The sequence below is a fragment of the Camelina sativa genome, chromosome 17 (assembly GCF_030686135.1).
Source record: "Camelina sativa cultivar CO46 ecotype springtype chromosome 17, ASM3068613v1".
Lineage (NCBI taxonomy): Eukaryota > Viridiplantae > Streptophyta > Magnoliopsida > Brassicales > Brassicaceae > Camelina > Camelina sativa.
In genome coordinates, this window is record NC_141896.1 from 12,853,101 (window position 1) to 12,869,947 (window position 16,847).

Consider the following 16,847-nt stretch of genomic DNA (forward strand, 5'->3'; position numbering starts at 1 on the left):
GAAAAGGCCTGCCGAAGTATTGAAGTTTCAATGGTCGTTTAAGGGTATAATGGTCTTTCAACATTCAGTAATTTCGATAGCCAAAAAACAAAAGAGCTATATAAACCGGAAAAAAAAAAACCCTAGCTTTGGCTGTTGAATCTATATACACTGGAGAGAGAAAGCTTGAAGACGGCGATAGAGCTTCATCTTTTCTCAGGCACCCTCTTCTCTTCAAATCAAAATGGTAATGATGCTTTACGCTTCCCGATTCTCTCGTCTTATTATCTTCCCCAACAACTATTGGCTCTCAGATTCGTTACTTTTGATTTCCTGTCGATTTTGATTTACACTCAAGTGTAGAAGTAGGATTTGTATTAATTTCATGATTAGAAGAACCAAATCGATCTTTTTATTGGGGATATTGTAAATTTGTTCTGATGAATTTGTGATTTTTTGTTACGTTTGTGTAGTCTCTGGTTGCAAATGAGGAGTTCCAGCACATTCTGCGTGTGCTCAACACTAACGTTGATGGAAAGCAGAAGATTATGTTTGCACTTACCTCTATCAAGGGTATTGGTAGGAGATTGGCCAACATTGTCTGCAAGAAAGCCGATGTCGACATGAACAAGAGGTAGTCACTGAATTGAAATTAGCACTTCTTTTTCCATAGACCAGATTAGTTTTATGTGGAACTATGATAATAACTGTAGAATAGAATAGCTAGTGTTGTTGAGATTATATTTGAGTATTCTTGTGTATCCCTATTTGCAATTCGGTGTTTTATGAGTGGATTGTTGTCTAATTTTTGATATCAACTCGTCAGGGCTGGTGAGTTATCTGCAGCTGAGATTGACAACCTCATGAACATTGTTGCAAACCCAAGACAGTTCAAGATTCCAGACTGGTTCTTGAACAGACAGAAAGACTACAAGGATGGCAAGTACTCTCAAGTTGTCTCCAACGCCCTTGACATGAAGCTCAGGGATGATCTTGAACGTCTCAAGAAAATCAGGTAAAACTCAATACTGATCCCATTCATTGTATACGTGAGACCATTTGCTTCTTTGATTTTATCTAAATTGGTGGGTTTCATGTTTTCTTCACAATGAGCAGAAACCACCGTGGTCTGAGACATTACTGGGGTCTCCGTGTCCGTGGGCAACACACCAAGACAACTGGTCGCAGAGGAAAGACTGTTGGTGTGTCTAAGAAGCGTTAAGCCAATGTTGCTAGCTGCAGCTGGATTGGATCTTTGATAAAGACTGGTTTTAAGTTTTGTTATTCGTACAATTTTGCACGACTCAATATTGGGTCTTTTATAAGAGATCTTCACTACTATTTTATTACTATTTTGTTCCTGGATCTTTATGCCACTTCTCTAGTTACATGATGTTGGCCTATTTAAATGTTTTCTTTAGCAAAAATTTGATTTATCGCATTATTAAAAAAATTCAAGTATTACTGTGAAACATGGGAGTACTTGGATGGTTCTATCAGCCAAAACAAATGGATATTACTGTCGCGGTACTAAAGCGTATAACCTTGGAACAAAAGAGTCTGAAGAGATCGAATGCTACTAGATAATCCCTGTTATCCCATCTATTAGTGTTAGAACTAGCAATCCTTCCTGGTCTGGTAGCTTAAATTTTCTCAACATCCTCCCTTTCTTGGATCAAGTTTTGGTTTCATTCTCTTGCATTTTCAACTAGCAACTCTGAAACCTCTATATCTACATGCTGATATTCAGACAGATGAAATGTTTTTTTTCAGGACAATAATCTGAGGGTTTAGGTGGTTTGTCTGATAAGGATCAAAACAGACAAGAGTATTCTCCATTGTCCACCAATTTGGCATACATCAGAGCCTGCAGCATGTATGATAATCGGCAATAAACACCCCAAAATAATAAAATGAATGTCTGACTGCAATATGGAAAGCTGTGAGTTGATGTAACTTGATTTCCCCAAAAAGCATTACAAAAACCCCAATCGTCTCTGTATGAAAAAAATTCGCCTTTTTCGCACCCAACCAAAATTAACACAAGAATGATAAATTAAGCTAAAAAGAACAACTCAAAACAGAGACGTAACTATGTGGTGTTCCTGATAATTTACTACTTACTACTAGGCTTTGTCTTCGTTGTCGTCAGAATCCGAAGCAGCTCCAAGTTTCTGTTGACGGGTCGTTGGAAGAGAATAGCTTCGTCGCTCTTTGCCTCCAGGCTTCGAGGAGGCATTACCGTACCAGATCATACCAAGTACTGCAATTATCATTCCGACAACCACGTGCAAGTTTAGACCTTCTCTACCAAAGAAGAAGAATCCCATTATCAACACCAGGATTGTCTTCATGTGTCCCAGTACTTGGAATGATACCGCCGTGAATCTTCCGATGCAGATGAACTGGCTTAGGTTGGTTCCTATCGCTATTGTGCACGACAGGGTTATAAACAGCTGCAAAATTCAAGAACGTTAGGTTCGAATGAGTTATATCATGTAGGTAACAGCACAGTTTGGCCTTAAGCATAGAGAAACAGTTTGTTAGTTAACTAAGAAGCAGGCATTATAACAAGCTAGATTCGTATAGTATCTGCTCGACTCAGCATGCTGACTCTAAACAAGGTTGGTACCAAACAACGAAAACACAAGAATACTATCCCATTCAAACTGCACAAAATTTATAAGGCAGTGACATGGTGATGTGATTTTGCTCTTGTGAGAAGAGGAAAGTTAAATCTAATTCCAATGAGACTAAGGGATGGAACTTATTGAGGTTTTTGGTGCTTACCACGGAAACCAAGTTGTAATCGTACATGTCTACTCTTTTTTCTGTCAACCAATAATCAAGAAACGGGCCAACTACAAGCAATGTTGCGGCTTGGGCTGGAGCGGTATGTCCCAATAGGTTGAACGAGTTTAGTGAGTACTTGCGCTGAAGGTAATGTACATACTGCATCATGTAACACCAATATTTAGTTTTGTGTTAAACAAAGAAACGATAGATAGGAACAGATATGATAAATACTGATAACTATCGGATCGAGTATTAGAACAGAAAAATCCATATGTTATGTCATAAGAGCACGGATGCTTTAAGAACACTTACGTATTGTTGCAGAGCAGTACTCCACACAGCAACAACAGCGGCTACAAAGCCTTTAGTGTTTACACTGACATCAGTAACAGTACAAACACCAACACCAACAAGAACCAGTCCTATGCTAAGCTTTGTGTCTCTGGAGTAACGGATCTTATCGAATACCATTTCCAACAAGCAGGACACAGGAATCATACTGAGCTTAGCAATCTGACACACACGAAAAAACAGAACACAAGGAAATAAAGATTAGATGATTTTCTTTGCGCAATTGCATAAATACAGAGCTAAGATAGTATTGATCACCTGATAAAAACCGACAGAGTTCCACATAAGACTGACATTCATTCCAACAATCGAGAAATTCGCAAACAGAATAAATCTCAAAAGCTCCGTAAACGGAAGATGAGAAGGCTGAATGTAACCAAGACATCTTAAAACAATCGTCATCAGAGTTGTTGTAGCGAAATGTAAACCAGTTAAGGTTGTAGCTGCAGCGAGTTTTGCAACACAATAAGAATAGCTTCAGGCTTTAAAGAAAAGGCATAAGAGCAAAAGAGACCTTACCAAAGCTATAACCATAAGTCGCCATTAAAGCTTTATTAACAATGATGATGCCAACAGAAGTGACGACATTGAACATCCAAGCAGCAGCATCTACTGCTGCCTTCTTATCAGCTTTACTCACAGGAGCCATTTCTAACTGTATCTCTCTATCTCTGTTCCTCGATCAGTAGTTCTCTGTTTCTTCAATCTCCCATTCTCCAGAGACACACTTCACCACAGAGATATAATTTCCATAAGAAAACGGATCGAGAGTTATGAAGAAATTATAGAATCGATTTCGATAAAAGCGTAAAACAAAGAACTGGACTCAAACTCATTCAGTTCGATCGCGATCGCGATCGCCTAATCAACAGTAAATTTGAATGTAACACGATTCGATTTCAGATCGGATCCGGTGCCGGAGACTGGAATCGGAACAAACTTACCATAAGATCTCTAAGATCATATATCAATCTCCACAGTTTGAAATCGAATCTGAGGGGAGAGCAAACAGATTCAAGAGAGAAGAAGGAGAATACGAGAATACGGCGTGGAGTTTACCTAGAGAGGCAGGAGAGAAACGCAAGAAGAGAGCAAATCGGAAATGAATCGTGTGGAGGTGATCGGAGCACCGGCGCTGTCGACGGCGAGAGTGGTAGAAATCGGAGTGAGTCTGTAAGGTAATCTGAAAAAGGCAGTTGGGAAGCGTAGGGCTCGTGGAGAGCGAGAAGAGTAGTTGTAGTCAGCTCCAGCAAATTCGTTATCGTTATTTTGTTTTAATATTTTTTTTCCTATAATATATAATTTCCAAATACATTCAGACACATTCTATTCTTTATTTATTTTTGCCATCATCAATTCAACATTTCCTTTTCCGCCGTCAACAAATTTTATTCTTATATAGCACATCATCTTTTCTTTTTAATCAACTAAAATTTTATCGATCGGAGAGATAATTTCTAAATCCATATGGAATTGTAAATTTTAGAAATCAAAACAGATGGATTTTGAAATAACATGTTTTATCTTTGGATTTCAATCATTCTATTTTACACTATCAAATCCATTCAAATCCATATAAAACATAATGTGGATTTTGAAATCCAAAAACAAATCATTAAATGAATAACAGGGGATTTTAAAAAGTATTTGTAAATCATAGAACCAATAACACATGATTTTGATAAGTATTTTAAAATCAATGATTGAATAACACATGATTTTTGTTTGGATTTCTAAATCCATCAAAATCATACATCCAATAACCCCCTTAGAATAGAGTTTTTATTTCTTTCAGTGTATTATATTTTCATAAAAGCTTAGTTGTTTGCCAAAAAAAAAAAGTTGTTTTTGTGTTAATTTCACACCGAAGTAAAATACAAAACCCAAACAAGAAAAACTAAAGCTGATGGACAAAGTAAAAACTTCATTGAAGGAGTTTAGTAGAAAAATGAAAGACAATAAAAACACATAAAACAGAACAACTCATACGTAAAACGAAGGAGAACGAACTCATAAAATAAACACAAAAACAACTAAGCGTTTGTTCCTAATGTAGAGTTCCAGGAAAATATGACTTAGCCACAGATCCACATACATATATTCATTGATCATAAAAGCGAATCCCAATATCATTTTTTGGTGTGAAATAGGAGACAAAGTCCCCTATGCTTTATTAGAAAAAAAAAAAAAAAAAAAAACTACATACGAACAGTACCTGGGATCACAGTCCCTTAGATATTCGTTAACAACACCGGACAATATCATCCGGGCAAACATCTAAAACAAAAAAACTAAGCAGTAAAGAAAAAACATAGTTAGTGAATTTCAATATCATAATTTTTATAATTTAATATATAAAAAATGAATCCAAATATGTAGTTTTTATATATTTAATATATAAAAGAATCTGAAATTCCTTAAAATACCACATTTTAAATGTCTTTCCAAAATATCATATTTTAAGTTTTTCTTTTTAAAAATACTACAAATTTTTTTTTTCAAAAATACCATAAACACAAAAAATTAAATTTGAAGTATGGAGAATTTGATTTTCTAGGTTTGGATTGATAATCTAGATTTAATGTATAGTTTTTAGAGAGTATATTTTGGTGTTTATGATTTAGGGTTTAGTTTTGAATATAAAAAGTTTACGTTAATTTTATGATATTTTTGGAAAAAATTAATGTTAGTAATATTTTTTAAAAGTAAAAACTAAAAATGGTGTTTTTGGAAAAAATCTTATTATAACGATATTTGGAAAAATTGCTCTCTTAAAATTTACAAATTAATTTTTAATAACAAATTCTGGGCATCCCCTTTTACACTTTCACTTAGGCCATCATTAACGGGGCATCAGATGAGGTGTTCTAAGCCGTTTTTAATATAAAAAAATTGGTTCGTGGTCTAAGTTCAATATTTTAGGTCTTGATGTAGAACAGTTTTAATCCCAGCTCTAGGAAACGTGTCAACACGTGAGTCGCTGATTTTTTCTTTTTGCAATTGAGAGATTTTTTCATTTCTCGAAGGAGATGGATTTGGAGAAGAGGAAAGCTGTGACCTTAGCTTCAATTCGTTCATCGGTGACTGATAAATCTCCCAAAGGTTATCTCGACGAACCCATCATACCTCTCCTCGACACCATCAACCACCACCCATCTTACTTCACTACAAGTTCATAGCTATACGATGTTCGATTCGAATGGAGGTTCCTTTGGGCAAAATTTTCATTTCTCCCCTTCTGTCCGAAATCGATTCTAGGTTTTCTTCTTTCTATGTTCCATCAACGCTCTGGGCAAAGCTTCTTCACTCTCCCTCTCAGACCAATCGTGATTTTGCATACTCCTCTCATAATCTCAGGTTAGTAATTCAATCTGTAGTCTTAAGAGGAATTAGGTGATGAGATTGTAGAATTAGTCGGAATCTAGAATCCAAATTCGAATGGTATTCGAATGTTTGTTCCAGACATGAAAAACCGCCAGGACCAAGAACTTGAGGGTTTGTGATTGGTGATATCACAAAATAATTAATAAAAAAGTGATTGAATCTTTCTCGAGGGTTTGTGATTTGGTCTGAGAGGTTTCAGTTCACATCAGCTGTGAAACTCAATTCCGATGCGACTTGTATCAATGTGTTACCTTTTAGAGATTTCAAAGGTTCGAGCAAGTACTTTGCTATTGGTGATTCTAGAGGAAGGGTTTATGTGTTCTTGAGAAATGGTGATGTTTTGATTGAGTTTTTCACCACGGTTGATTGCATAGCCTTTCTCTCTTGCTGCCATTAAAATGTTAGAAGCTTGGTGATTGCCTAAGAACTTGATCACTTCATGTAGATGTTAGTATGAATGGTAGCTAGATGTTCAACATTGTTGTTAGATGCCATTGGAATGTTAGAAGCTTGGTGATTGCGTATGAACTTGATCACTTCATGTAGCTGTTAGTATGAGTGGTAGCTCATGAAGTCAGTTTTTGATTTAGCAGAAGACATGGTAATCTTATGGATTAGGAATTGGTAGCTAGATGTTCAACATTGTTGTTTCAGCCTTTTATTAATACATTTCTGTGGCCTAATTTGTTGAAAGCGGAAAGTTTTGCTTCTTGTTTTCAATGTCCCAAGTAGAGGTACGGTTACAGTGGGATTACCACCAGACTGGGTTGATGTATCTGAGGAGATTTCAGTTAACATTCAACGTGCAAGAACCAAAATGGCTGTGGGTGTGGATTCTTGGATCATTTGCAGCTTCCTTGGATCTCTGTTTTTTAAAGAGCTCTCTGTTTTTTAATTTGAAAGTTTTGTAGGTAAGTATTAATAATTTTTTGTCCAAAGATCATTGAATTTGGTTTGTATCTTTGTTCACATTCAAGTTTTGGTCTATAGTTAATAATAAATTACATCTTTGTAAAATGTTTAAGAATATTATATTATTATATCTTTATTTTAAGAACACCAAAATTAGTTCCCCTATTTTTTTACCTATGATCTTAACAACTGATCTTACATTATTTTCACTATATATTTAATCTAAGAACACAAAAAAAAGTTCTCCCATTAAGTATGCCCTTTGTTTTCTCCATCACAAAGCAAACCAACACAAACAAAAGCCCACCAGTTAATCAAATCTCTCTCGCCGCTACTCTCTCTGCTCTGCCGCCGGTTTTCACTCCGGTACGTCTCTCAGATCCGTCCGGTGAATATTCTTGGCCCTTTGATTTCCCAATCTCACAAATATTTTATTTTCTTTCTAAATCTGAAGGTGAAAACCACACTAGAGTAGGAAGTGTTTTAGATTCCTAGTTCTTTTTTTTTTTTTTTAATGTCTTCCCCATCGCTTCAACAACTTACTGAACTGAAACCATTATGGTGAACTCCTTTCGTAGATTTCGTTTCTGATTTCAGACTCAAGCCTCTTCTTTTTTACTGTTTTGCCGTATTTAGTGGAATCAGAGAGTTTTTTTTTTTTTTTTTTTTTTTTTTTTTTTTTTTCATATTGTAAAAAAGCCTTCTTTGTTGTCATCCTAATGACTTTGGTTTTAGGGATTTGGAGTTTGTGTTCCGGAAAAAGAAAAAAGAACTGTTGTTGGAATGATGTGCAAATGAGACATTATTGGAAATGTTATTTGCAGCAGAAGGAGGAGGATTCTTCTCTTCATCAGCTTCTGGGTATAGCAATGGTTTAGCTCTTCTTCTATTAGGTCAGAAGAACGAACAAAAACCTGTCAAGGTGTCATCATCACAATGGAACCATTATCATTTGGTAGTTGAAGAATCTAATACCGGGTTTCGGTTAGATTCGTCTAAGAACTGGCTCTCCTCTGCCTGCACTTCTCTTATATGTTTTGGTCGCAAATCCGAAAGACCGGATAATCCATCTCCTATCCGAGTCAGTCCTTCTCATACAAAAGATTTCACTTCTGACTCTTCAGTTCATCGTGAGGGGAAGAAGGATCAGGCACCTAGTGTGGAGTATAATTGTGAAGTCACTAATAGGTTTGCGCTTAAGAGCAGTTTGAAGAAAAGATCATTTAGTGATGTTGTTATTGGTGATGATGATGTGAGTAGAAATGGTGTGGTGGATCATACAGATAGAAGGAAAGTGCAATGGCCTGACACTTGTGGTATTGAGATCGCTGAGGTCAGAGAGTTTGAGCCTAGGTATGGATGTCTTTCTCTTATGATATTAGATTCGGTTTGATGATTGATCAGTCTTTGTATGTGTGGCTAATAGATGTCAGTTTTGGGGTATGTTAATAGTAGGGATACATCTCGTAGGAAAGAACTGGCTTGATCCCTCCCTGTCTGCTTAATATGGTTTAGAAAACTATCTTTTATCATGATCTTACAGATTCTGCCATGTAAACTTAAGCTCATAGTCTGAGAATTAATAGTTTGGATGTGTACACTTTAGATCATAGATAAGCAACAGTTTAATAGATCCAAAAATTCTTTAGCTCATTCTTTTTTTTAGATACTACTCATATAACTCTCTTTATTCTTTGGCACAATGGTTTGATTTGTTCTTAAGAAATTGTGATGTAGTTGTGCAATCAGTGTGTTTTCGTCTTTCTTATCTTTTTGCATACCAAGTACTAGCATTGCTCCTTTTACAATTCCATTTTTGGTGAACAAATGTTGAAACCATAGTGCTATGATTGAATTTTGCAGTGAAGTAGGTGAATCAGACGATGAGATCCATCATGGAAGTGGTAAAAGCTGTATGTGCACAATCATGTGAAGTCACCTTCTTGTCTCTTTCAAGTACCAAAGAGCTTTCATATAGTTTGTGGTAGAAACGGCCAATTCCCCCCTAAACTTAGTTGCTTTATCGTATTCATACACAGATCTTTGGAGTGTGCCTAAAACTACATGAACTTAACTAAAATTTGAATTTTCCACATGAACTATTGAAATCAAGCCAAAACCATCATATCGAGTAACGGTGTTATTCTTCCGTTAATATATGATGACTGGACGCCACACTGGACCCTTAAACGACGCCGTTTTATTGTTTTAAGATAAAAAATAAAAAAATCAGTTTGTACAGCGTAGGCAGTTGAATCCCCGACATCTAGTACTCACAACCAACCATAAAACCAGCTGAACTACCGTAACTTTTCAATATATGTGAAAGGGATAAACAAATATATCTAAGACAACGCAAAAATTATAAAAAAAAAAACCCTTTTCTTTCCTTTGTTTTCTCTTCTCCGACTGTAACTGTTGATTTTTCATGGATTGGATCAGTAATTGGGATTTTTTTGTTAGTTTAGATCAAAATTGATTCAAATCATGTATGAAATCCGATCCTTAATAGCTGAACTTGATTTTATAAAAAAAAAAATTGTAACTGAAAATGAATTGGGTGATAGATATTTCAGTTCTTGACATCCTAATTTCAAATTAACCTCAGTTGATATATGACATCCTAATTTGAAATTAAGAAAAATTAATGGTCATAAATATCCCAATTGTTGAAGACGCGGCGAAAGAAGCGTGTAGAAACAAGAAAACGAAGATCGGGGGAGAAGAAAGGATAAGCTTTAATTTCCTTTAGTTTTTTAATTTGCATCGTAAATGTATATATAAGTATAGATATGTATACCTGTTTGCAGTTGTACGATTTGTTACTATAGTTCAGCTGCTAAATCGCTTGCTCACGTGTGTTAGAGTTCTATGGTTCGATTCTTCAGTTTCTGAAATTTATTTTATTTCAATTTTTTTTCTTAAAACAATAAAACGACGTCGTTTAAGGGTCCAGTTTGGCGTCCAATCATCATATATTAACGGAAGAGTAACACCGTTACTCGATATGATGGTTTTGGCTTGATTTCAATAGTTTATGTGGAAAATTCAAATTTTAGTTAAGTTCATGTAGTTTTAGGCACACTCCAAAGATCTGTGTATGAATACGATAAAGCAACTAAGTTCAGGAGGGAATTGGCCGTTTTCCCTGCTCTTTTCTCCAGCCGAGTTTTGAGTTCTCTCTTGTTCAGTGCACCTTTGTTATTTTTTTATATAGCGAGTAAGTGAGAGATGAGACAGGTGACAGGAGAGAGAGAGATGGTTTGCAAAAGATTGGATAAGAAGAACTTTTGGATGTGTACCTTTGTAGCCACTTGATTTGTCAATTTTGAGCTGTATTTTAGATTATTCAAATGTACAACATCTCTATGCTACTCTGTCCTGTAATGATAAAATCCACACAGCAACTTTTTGGAGTAGAATATCCCAATTAATATAAATCCAATGTTTAATCCTGATAAATTTCAAGTTAATTACCAATTACTTTGTTTCACCTTGTGCCTAATTGTTTTAGGCTTTTTAGCTTCAAGTCAAACAAAACTATTTCCACGCGCCGGACACGCGCGTGGGATGAATCCAAAAGTACCATTTGAGCATAAGCATGAGACTTGGCCATATCACATCCACAAAGACATTACCAAAAAGACGGAACCAAAGCTTCGGAAAAAAATTCAGACAAATCAAGTAAACGAAGAAGAAAGATGTCAGTAGCTTCACCGATTCAATGTATCAGGATTCTAAATCCATCATCATCATCTTCTTCATCTTCTTCTACCTCAACATCTTTTAGATTCTCAACGACTACTAAGCCATGTGTATTCATCATCAGATGTTCTCAGACAGAAGGTCCTTTACGAAGGCCCTCGGCTCCTCCTACTCTCCGGGAGCCGCAAAAACCTGTTCCTCCATCGCAGCCTTCTTCCGCTCCATCACCATCACCACTGCCGCCGACGCCGCAGAAAGCTGTGGCTGTTGATGGGAAGAGTGTAACTACGGTTGAGTTTCAGAGACAGAAGGCTAAAGAGCTTCAAGAGTACTTTAAAAAGAAGAAGCTTGAAGCTGCTGGTCAAGGTCCCTTCTTTGGTTTCCAACCCAAAAATGAGATCTCTAATGGAAGGTACTGGAACTTACCTTTACTCTAAACTATGATCTTAGGTGTTCCAATTTGATTATCTTGGCTCCTGATTTATAATTTAGTTACATAACTGCTGCTATTTTCTGATGTTAAGTGTTATGTCACAAATTTATATGCATCTTGATGCTATATGTCTAATTGTCTATAATACATTAGTTTGTCTTGATCTCAATTGCAATTGTGGCTAGCTATGGTTCTTGAAACAAGTTGCTGTTGATTGATGTTACTTCCTCTGCAGCCATAACCCTTCAAATTCAGACATTCAAAGTTTCACTTTATCAGTTTTGCCCAATTTTGCCTGTGCATTTGTCTTAAGTAGATCGTAAACCCATACGTATACACGCAAGTTGCTGGTCATTGATGTTACTTCACTTTACTTTGAGTTATGATCTCAAGTTTCGAATTTGAATATCATGGCTATTGGCTAGCATATATTAGGTTTAAAGAAAAAGAAACATAGTTATATGTGTCCTGATGCTATGTGATGCATTAGTTTGCAGATAATGTTCTTGTCATTTCAACTGCATTTGGGGTAGCTCTTGTTCTTCAGACAAGTTTCTGGTCATTGATGTTTCTTCATCTGCAGCATAAACCCTTCAAATTCAGACATAAAGAGCCTATAGTTTAACTCTTGATAGTTCTGTCACGATTGCTTTTGCACAGTTTTGCCTCTGCATTTTCTCTCAGGTAGATTGGAAAACTTATCCGGATCTCGGTGTTGAATGTATTAAGTTCTTACTAATGAGACACTCAGGCATACACACACAAGAAACTCTGGTTGATTAAAAAAATTGCTGGTGTAACTCTGTGTGTTTGTGTTTTTAGGTGGGCTATGTTTGGTTTCGCAGTTGGGATGCTGACAGAGTATGCAACAGGATCTGATCTTGTCGACCAAGTTAAGATCCTTCTCTCGAATTTCGGCATTCTAGACTTGGAATAATAAGAGTGTTATTATATATAGAACAGACAGACCCCTTCTCTCTTGTCTCCAATTCCTCTACTTGTTGTTGATTCTTCTTCCTGTATATGTATCTCCAAGATCTTACCTAAAAAATACAGGGCCATTTGTGTATTCAATCACTTTTTATCTTCAAATGGTATAAATCCGATCTTTGTATCGATCCTAGAATTGCATACAAACTGTGTTTTGAGGATTAAATGAAAGTATTCTTGTTCATAAAAAAAAAGAAAAATATAATCAGTATGCTCTCTCCTCCAAAGAAATCTCAAGATCTTTGTTAAGGAATCTGTGCAATCTCGAGAAGAATTTTGTGGAGAGATTGAGGCTTTGAGAAGAAAGGACAATGATCACTTCCTTTGATCTTGAACACTCCTTCAGGGCTGTTCTCTCTCACTACCTTCTCTTGAACATCTGGTGAGAGTGCACGGTCATCTAACGTCTGAACATAGAATCTTCTTCCTGTCCCGTATCTTTCTGTGGTTAGAGATACCTTTTCCATCATTGGTCCGAGTGGTACAGGCCGCATTGAGATCATTGACAATGCTATATCCTGCAAAGCCAATAAACCAGATCATTTTTACTAAATAGCTAACTTTTGCTGATGTTATTCAAGAACCAGTCAGTGATTGCCAAATGCAATTGCAGAGTTGAAATGAGATCAAGAATTAGCGTTTGGAGTGTACCTTGTTGGGTGATTGATTGAAATACAAGCCTTTCATGTGTGGTTTCTCAAACATGAACCCTGTAGGAGGCTTGTCTTTTCCGTTCCCATATATCAAGAATTGCGACTCTTGCATGAACCGCTCTGCGGAACCAAGCTGCATCAATGTAGACAATTTTTTTTTTCACCAATGTGAGCACCAGAACAAAAACAATGTCTAATGCATGATAGGTATGAACTCAAACAATGTTTATTACCTCTTCAGAGAAAACATCAAAGGGTCTTTGGCCATCAGAGACCATGGTTGCACATACAAATATAGCTTTCGATATTTTCTCTGGATACCGCTCTAACGCATATGAAATGGATGCACCTCCAGTACTATGACCCACTAGAATAACCTGCATAAAACAACAAACTCGTCGTATCTCTCATTGCCTCATTCCTCCAATTAAATGGTTAACCAAAGAGAAAATTCTTAGTACCTTCTCTTCTTCAGGGAGATTTTCGAGGAGCTCGATCAACGGTTTTGAATATTCTTCCAAGGTAGAGACAGTGTTTGTGTCTGTCATATTAAATCCACAACCAGTGAGGTCAACTGTAGTAGGAGACAGTCCTGACTCTTCCAATGATGCAACAATTTTGTACCAACACCATGCCCCAAACCCTTCACCGTGCACCAGAACAAATCTCTTCACAGTCAAGCTCTCTGAAAAATCAGGTACCTGAAGAAGGAACATAGATACGTTATCCAAAGTTAAGCTTCACTACCCATTCATTACTCTTAACATATGAAATCTAGTTAGCAGCATCAATCTATAGCAAAGATACCATCCACTAACTTAGCTTTATAGAGAACAAAGAGGAGAGACAAAAAAAAAAAAAGTTATCAGTACTTCTAAAAGTAAGGTTATGGGGGGTGGCTAAAGACACTCAATAGTTTTATAGCTCATCTGGTCCCAACCCAGTGTCAGTATCAGAGTTTAGAACATTTCTTTTCTGGATAAAGTGAACATTTTTCCAACAGATAAGTCTGAAATCTTTCAGCACTTTTCACATCTCTTTTCTCCCACCTTTTATAGTAACCTTATTCTTCTCAAAAGACAGAAAAAAAGTTCCCAAACAATCATTAAACCCAGTACCAATCTTATTAAGCAAAAAGGCAAAGACTCAGTCGAAAACAATCAATCATTACATCATATAAAATAAAATAAAAAAGTGGTAAAGCTTTGAACTTTTCAAGAAAATAAGATTGAAACTTTTGGAAGTGTGGAGAGAGATTCAGTAGTGAGTGACTGACCTGCTTGCCATTAGAGAACGGGTCAGAGAGGGTTCGTTTCCTAGTACTAGTAGAACCGACACGTCTAGACATAGATCCATCAAATCTCTGAGAAAGCTGAGCTTGATGAATCGCCATGGAAAGAGCTCGACGATGCAACATCTCTTCATCAGCAAGCAATTTCCTCTGTGACCGATTCATTCTTTTGCTCTTAGATCCTCCATCTTTGCTATCTTTCTTCATCATGGAGATTATCTTGTTACCCATCTTGACAAAATCAAGAAATCTAAAGCTTAAAACCGAGATGGGAAAAAATTCAATAGAGAATTCTCAAGAAAATGGAAGTTTTCCGAGAAAGTCAAAGGTTATAGCAGAGAGGGTTGCCCTAGATGGGATCAGCATATAGAGAGGGCTTGTTGTTGTTACTTCCAAGAGAGAGAGAGAGAGAGTAGGTGAAGAAGCAATCGGTCATTAATTGTGAAAGCAGTTGATTCTGAATTTTTGTACCACCTCAAAGAAAAATTTAAAAACAGAGGATAGAGACAGATTTGGACAAAGTTTGTAGATTTTTTGTAAGAGATTTTGTATCTCTTGTCTTCAATCTTTTTTAAGATATGAGTTCACACTGTTGCGTCTTTCACTACTGTTACAGTTTTACTATCTTGTGATTTATTGAGAATTTCTAACATTTTGACGTTTTTTTAGTCAACATACTTGATTTCTTTTGTTTTCTTAGTCAACATATTTGGTTTAGTTGGTAGATAAATATTACATGGGACATGTATTACATTTTGTTTATGAGAGGGATACTTTGGCATTTGCTTGACATAAGTCTCACTATATTCATCCTTATATACAAAATAAAATGAATTTTTTTCATTCAAATATTGTTATTATAACGTATATATATATATATATATATATATATATATATTTTAATTTCACCCAATTTTTAAAAATTCAATAGAAATAACATAACTTAACCAGGAAAAAGAACATCATTTGAAAAAATTTAAACACACATTTTCTTCCCAAAATTTTACATTTACCGATGAGTTTTAGTCTCATGTGACTAGAACAAAATAGCCATTACAAAAGTATCATTTCCTTGGACAAACTAAAGAATCACTAAATGATCAAGTTCAACTTTCAGAAAAAAATATAAGACCCCGAGAGATAGTGTACTTCCTGAGATAAACGTACTTAAACATAATTTTATGACATCGACTTTTGTTTTGGCTACTTCATCTCTGATCTCTCCTCGTTAAGATCTCTTTTAAATCGTTTTTCGACAGACATATCATCCGCGAGCCCATATTTAGTATTAAGAATGTTACTTTATGCCTACATAATTGAGTTATTTAAGATATAACATTTTACTACAAACTACTAGATAAAAGACCCGTGCTAGAGCACATGTTGAAATTCATTTTATTTATACTGTAATTTTTATATAAAATATAATTTATGTGATTGTTTTTAAAAGTTTTTATGATAAAACATTATGCAATCAAATCATATTCTAAATATGATAGCTTGAAAAAGACACCTATTTTGTAAGTTTTATATTGTTAATGATTCTTGATAACTACCCGTGCTATAACACTGGTTAAATTTTATTTTATACCAAATTTTGTATATTTTCTATTTTAAAATAAAATTTTAATATGTTGTATTAGTTTATGTATGTGAAATTATTTCAACAATGTATATTCTACATCATGACTTGAATGTCATTATAAGACATAATTTTGTAAATTTAGTTTTTAAAAAGCGAATTATTATATTATGAGTAATTTAATATGTTGTTATACTTTTTGTTTAATATACTTAGTTTCTTGAAATTCTTTCATATTATATTGACATATTATTGACATTGCTATAACAAATTAATTTAGAGTGTTTATAGTTTCTAACTTTTTGATCTATTAAATGTTGGGATATTTTCAAAAATATCCCTTTTTCTATGTCACTTTTCAAAAATACCTTTTTATGGTGTCTATTTTCAAAATTACCCCTTTTAATATATAAAATTATTAAATTCTAAACCCTAAACCCTAAATACAAAATTATACTTCCTAAAAACTATACCCTAAAATATAAAATTGAGAACCCAAACCTAAAAAAATTCTAATAATTAATTTAACATATTGTAATTGTGTAAAAAAGGGTAAAATTGAAAATATTCAAAAAGGGTATTTTTGAAAAGGGGTATCTCAAAAAGTTTTTCAAAATATCAATATTTTAAAAATATTTCAAAATAAAAGTGTATTATTATATTATTTAAAATTATAAAATTCAACAAAAAAATATAAAATTGAATTTAAATATTCAAATTTTGATCTGTTACTCAGTAAAAATTAAATTTAATAGATATTATTTTTAAAGA

General features: G+C 34.9%; 5 protein-coding genes across 8 annotated transcripts; 3 read left to right on the plus strand and 2 right to left on the minus strand.

The window, feature by feature from the left end:
* The first annotated feature begins 86 nt into the window (after positions 1 to 86).
* LOC104757748 (small ribosomal subunit protein uS13z/uS13y/uS13x) lies at positions 87 to 1,406 on the plus strand. The gene is made up of 4 exons (XM_010480519.3): positions 87 to 226; positions 453 to 613; positions 806 to 994; positions 1,096 to 1,406. The coding sequence occupies exons 1-4, from the start codon at positions 224 to 226 to the stop codon at positions 1,199 to 1,201; spliced, it is 459 nt and encodes a 152-aa protein (XP_010478821.1). The 5' UTR covers positions 87 to 223; the 3' UTR covers positions 1,202 to 1,406.
* A 479-nt stretch (positions 1,407 to 1,885) lies between these two features.
* Positions 1,886 to 4,437, minus strand: LOC104757747 (UDP-rhamnose/UDP-galactose transporter 6). Its single transcript, XM_010480518.3, has 6 exons — positions 4,186 to 4,437; positions 3,646 to 3,853; positions 3,385 to 3,569; positions 3,088 to 3,288; positions 2,770 to 2,931; positions 1,886 to 2,435 (listed from the first exon to the last, which is right to left on the minus strand). The coding sequence occupies exons 2-6, from the start codon at positions 3,773 to 3,775 to the stop codon at positions 2,106 to 2,108; spliced, it is 1,008 nt and encodes a 335-aa protein (XP_010478820.1). The 5' UTR covers positions 3,776 to 3,853; positions 4,186 to 4,437; the 3' UTR covers positions 1,886 to 2,105.
* Positions 4,438 to 6,098: 1,661 nt separating this feature from the next.
* On the plus strand, positions 6,099 to 10,681 carry LOC104757746 (uncharacterized). Of its 4 annotated transcripts, none has more exons than XM_010480513.3 (3): positions 6,099 to 7,788; positions 8,158 to 8,775; positions 9,286 to 9,517. In XM_010480513.3, exons 2-3 carry the CDS (start codon positions 8,234 to 8,236, stop codon positions 9,353 to 9,355), a joined length of 612 nt encoding a protein of 203 aa, XP_010478815.1. In that variant the 5' UTR covers positions 6,099 to 7,788; positions 8,158 to 8,233; the 3' UTR covers positions 9,356 to 9,517. The 4 variants fall into 4 exon arrangements, 3 of the variants coding, with proteins under 3 accessions (XP_010478815.1, XP_087350658.1, XP_010478816.1); XM_087494532.1 differs by having other exon boundaries at positions 6,099 to 6,483; XM_010480514.3 differs by having other exon boundaries at positions 7,671 to 7,810.
* Positions 10,682 to 10,872: 191 nt separating this feature from the next.
* On the plus strand, positions 10,873 to 12,678 carry LOC104757743 (light-harvesting complex-like protein OHP2, chloroplastic). Its single transcript, XM_010480511.3, has 2 exons — positions 10,873 to 11,539; positions 12,383 to 12,678. The coding sequence occupies exons 1-2, from the start codon at positions 11,124 to 11,126 to the stop codon at positions 12,495 to 12,497; spliced, it is 531 nt and encodes a 176-aa protein (XP_010478813.1). The 5' UTR covers positions 10,873 to 11,123; the 3' UTR covers positions 12,498 to 12,678.
* On the minus strand, positions 12,622 to 15,100 carry LOC104757744 (putative methylesterase 14, chloroplastic). The gene is made up of 5 exons (XM_010480512.3): positions 14,480 to 15,100; positions 13,665 to 13,904; positions 13,437 to 13,580; positions 13,202 to 13,336; positions 12,622 to 13,068 (listed from the first exon to the last, which is right to left on the minus strand). Exons 1-5 carry the CDS (start codon positions 14,723 to 14,725, stop codon positions 12,796 to 12,798), a joined length of 1,038 nt encoding a protein of 345 aa, XP_010478814.1. The 5' UTR covers positions 14,726 to 15,100; the 3' UTR covers positions 12,622 to 12,795.
* Positions 15,101 to 16,847: the final 1,747 nt, after the last annotated feature.